Raw genomic sequence first — 4,127 nt, 5'->3', positions numbered from 1 at the left:
TATGCTATGTTAACTGGAAGTTGGGAATGCCATGTATGTACTACGCTATGTTAACTGGAAGTTGGGAATTCCCTGGAATGTGAATGTTTTAGTTAGGAATTGTTGATATATGGAAGTTCCGAAATACTTTACTGATAATGTGTCTGAAAGTTTTCGAGTACAGAGATCAGGCTTCACATTGATCTAACAAACTTTTAGATAGATTAGGTTCAATAACTAGAGGGAAATGCACGATGAGACAGAGGATCGAGAGAAACGGTCAAAGAGAATTAAAGAGAGAAGACGGGAGAGAAATGAGTTAAAGAGAGAAAAGGAGAAAGGTTTCTATACTTCCCGTACAGCGTAGAAGATCTATGTTTCCCTTGCTATCCAGGGTACAATTTACAGCATAGAAGATCTATATTTCTCCTACCATCTAGGTCCAATTTTGATTAAGAGAGCCACTCATCATTTGATCTTAAGATCCAACATCTCAAAGTATTTTAGTTTTAGTTTTTTTATACAAATTGTATGAATATGAAATTTGGTATGTGTCATCTTCTCATTGGGGCACACCTATAAAAAAATATTTAAAATAATTTTTTGATAAAATATAATAATCGAAATGCCTCTTGAAACTTTCAAAAGTATTTTGGTCATTTTATTAAGGTTTTGTTAGTGTAGACTTTTAAAGTGCTCAATATTTTTTTCACACTAAAATACCATTGAATTGTAAAATATGGACATATTTTGTCATTTAGAAAGGTAAAATGGATATTTTTATGATAAAATAGTAGCATTCTATTAGTAGTTAAAAACAATAGATGATGTCACGTACCATATCGGTGATATCATTGTCCACTATTTATTATTTTTTATTAGGAATTTTTAGTTTACCTTTGACTAATTACTTAAAATACTCTTAAATAAAAAGTTACTATAGAATAAGGGTATCTAAATGTTCAAAACTAAGCACTTTAAAGGTCTATACCACAATTGGTATAGCTTAACAAAATCCTTTATTTTATTGGAAATATTTTTTAAATATTTTTCATTAGTGCGATTATAATAGAGGATTAGACGTTCAAGATTTGATGTCAAAATAGTTTAAAAAAAAAATTAAAAATAAAATAGTGTAGAGACATGACATTGTGATTGGGACAATCTTAACGCTCTATTTCAAAATGGAGGGTTGGGTAAAAGAAAATATATAAGTTTTATATTATAGGGGAAGCATAGGAAGTTTGCCCTATAGAGGAGGGTTAGAGAGTGGATTGAGAGAGAGAAAGGGAATGGTAGGAGAGAAAACGACTTAGGGAGATTTAAGGGAAGAAGGAACTTATTCTAATATAAGATAAATGAGGAAGCTCCATTTTCCTATTTTCCAAAACTTCCTAAAGCCAATTTTTCGTAAATCTTTCACAAAATATGGGAGTAGTACATTATGCGGGAACTTCTGGCTTCTGGTTATCAGATTTATCCTCAGTTATTTACTTAATAGGAACTTATTATTTTCTTAGTGAATTATTAATTTATTATTCATTTTTGGAGTTAATATGTCATTCAAATTCTTCTTCTACATACCCCAAAAAAAAAAAAAAATCATCCAAAGAGTCAAAGCTTTCAACCATTCCTTTATCAGTTGATAGCTTCATTCATTACAGTAAGTAACCAACTTTAGGTATTCCATGAGAGTTTACTACAAGAAGCAAATATGGAGAAAGCCTTCTGAAGAATCTCAACCCCTAATTACAGTGATATGAAATCATGGCAACTTTGAGGCTGAAGACTCAGTTTTGGGTTTGGAAGCTGTGTTATGCCCTCGAAGCTTTGGAGGAAGGGGCATGGCAATTTTGGGGTTGGTGAACCAGGTGGTGTATAGGAACTGTTTATGGGGGCCAATGTGGTTGCAAATAAGCCTCAGTTTCTGCCTCTCTCTCATCCACCTCAACAAGATCTTCATATGTCGTTTGCTTGCCAAACCTCTAAGACCCACTTCCTGAAATGTGGAATGAACCAGCCATTAATGAAATAAATGATGTTGCAGAAGTGTTTGTTTAAATGCCAAAGTGAATCAAATTTGATGATAGAATTAGGTGCTGATAAAAGAATTAGGAAACTGGGTGAAAATGGAAATCTTGGGGAAAGAAAAAAAAAAAAAAAAAAAAGATAAAAAGAGAAATGAAGAAGTGAATTTAGGGTTAATGGTGCCTTGAGGTGTTCCCAAGTATCAGCGATGGTGAGGGGGCCGTGCTCTTTGACGATGTCGAATATGACTCTGGTTATTGTTTGAGTTTGCTCTGGTGGTGTTTTGAGTTGTATGGGTTTCATCTTTGGCTTGGGCTTCTTCGCCATCATCCTTACTACTGTTGCAAACATCTCTCTGCGCTCAACTTCCACAACCCACCTCTCTTCTCTTGCTCGCAACCCCTCTTTCTCTCTCCCGCCCTTTTCCCTTATTACTTCACTGCTGGCGTTGCGTTTTCATATTCTTCTCTTATTACTTCACTGCTGGCGTTGTTTAGGGGAGAGAGATGAGCACATCAGAGAGAAAATGAAGGACACAACTGAATATTTTGGTCTAAAATATTTTTAGGATTATCTCAAAACCTATTTTTACATCTAATTGTAAAATTTTAAATTTCAAAAATGGTTAAAATCAAGTAGATCTATTAAAAATCTTGAAAATAGATGGTCTAGATAATGTGTTGCAAGATGCACTATTTTTTAGATTCAAATTTTATTTTATTTTTTTATATTTATACATTTGAATCTCGAGATAATCAATTAAAAAGTTATTCAACATTAAAATAACTTTTTCTAATAGATTTTTTATGTGCATCTTTAATTCTACATTTTAAAGTTGCAACCTTAATAAACTTTTTCCTTTATCTAACTTTTGCATACAAGATCCTTTTAATTTTAGATAAACATTCTCTTTTACATAGATAAGTAGTATGCTTCCTAATATTTGTCCCTAAATTTTTAATGAAGATGTCCCATAATTGTCATGTTTTATAATTATTTTCTAGAAAATTCGTCTTCGGATTCGTGAACAATTTTTATCGCATCTCTCTCGCCCCGTATATTTATCTCCTAAGCCCATTAAGTACTTTAAAAGCTTAGCCGTTTAGATCTATGAAAATAGATTGCCTGGAAAAATATGTTTTTATTGAAATATATTTTGAGAACAGCATTTCTTATGAAACAGATTTCAGCTGTTTGGATGCTACATGCATAACATTTTCATGCTTTTTTTTTTTGTCGTTAATTTTATTTTTATATATTATTCATTATAATGTGTTTTATTATTAAATTTGAGATAGTTTTTCACTTTAAATATTTGAAATAATTTCTCTTTAAAAATATTTAAGCAGTTTCTCTCTTTATAATTTTCAAGATATTTTCTCTCTAAAAATTAAAATTTGAGTAGTATCTCTCTAAAAATTTTAAGATAGTTTCTCTCCCAAAAAATGTTTAAATGCTTTCTCTCTCTAAAAATTAAAATTTAAAACAATTTCTCTCTCTAAAAATTTTAAGTACTGTCTCTCTCTAAAAGTTGATATAATTTGTCTCTCTAACACTTAAAGATACTTTGCTTTTTAAAACTTAAAATATGAAATAGTTTCTCTCTCTAAAAATTTTGAGATAGTTTTTCTCTCTAAAATTTTTGAGATACTCTATCTATAAAACTTAAAATTTGATATATTTTCTCTCTCTGAAAATTAGAGACAGTTTCTCTCTTTAAACTTTTCAAAACTTTCTCTCTCTAAAACTTAAAATTTACGATAGTTTCTCTCTCTAAAAATTTTAAACTATTTTCTCTCTCTAATAATTTTCAAGTACTTTCTCTAAAACTTAAAAATTGAGATAGGTTCGATATAGTTTCTCTCCCTAAATATTTTGAAATATTTTCTCTCTCTAAAAACTTTCTAAGTACTTGCTTTAAAATTTGGGATACTTTCTCTTTCTAAAATTTGAGATAGTTTTCCTCTCTAATATTTGATCAATTTCTCTCTCTAAAATTTAAGATATTTTCTCTCTCTAAACTCAAAATTTGAGATAGTTTATTTTTTTAAAAAAATTGAGATAGTTTCTCTATCTAAAATTTTTTTGTACTTTCTCTCTTTAAAACTTAAATTTTGAAA

The 4,127-nt window shown here is 30.1% G+C and overlaps 1 protein-coding gene across 1 annotated transcript; it reads right to left on the bottom strand.

Moving 5' to 3' along the window:
• Positions 1 to 1,590: 1,590 nt before the first annotated feature.
• On the bottom strand, positions 1,591 to 2,534 carry LOC18432192 (thiamine-phosphate synthase). Its single transcript, XM_006842302.4, has 2 exons — positions 2,191 to 2,534; positions 1,591 to 1,978 (listed from the first exon to the last, which is right to left on the bottom strand). The coding sequence occupies exons 1-2, from the start codon at positions 2,356 to 2,358 to the stop codon at positions 1,745 to 1,747; spliced, it is 402 nt and encodes a 133-aa protein (XP_006842365.2). The 5' UTR covers positions 2,359 to 2,534; the 3' UTR covers positions 1,591 to 1,744.
• Between the last annotated feature and the right edge of the window lie 1,593 nt (positions 2,535 to 4,127).

This window comes from Amborella trichopoda, chromosome 13 (genome assembly GCF_054954075.1).
Source record: "Amborella trichopoda isolate Santa Cruz 75 chromosome 13, AtrichopodaSantaCruz75HAP2 v2.0, whole genome shotgun sequence".
NCBI lineage: Eukaryota > Viridiplantae > Streptophyta > Magnoliopsida > Amborellales > Amborellaceae > Amborella > Amborella trichopoda.
Note: the sequence above shows the minus strand (reverse complement) of the source record. Positions and strands in the feature narration are given on the sequence as shown.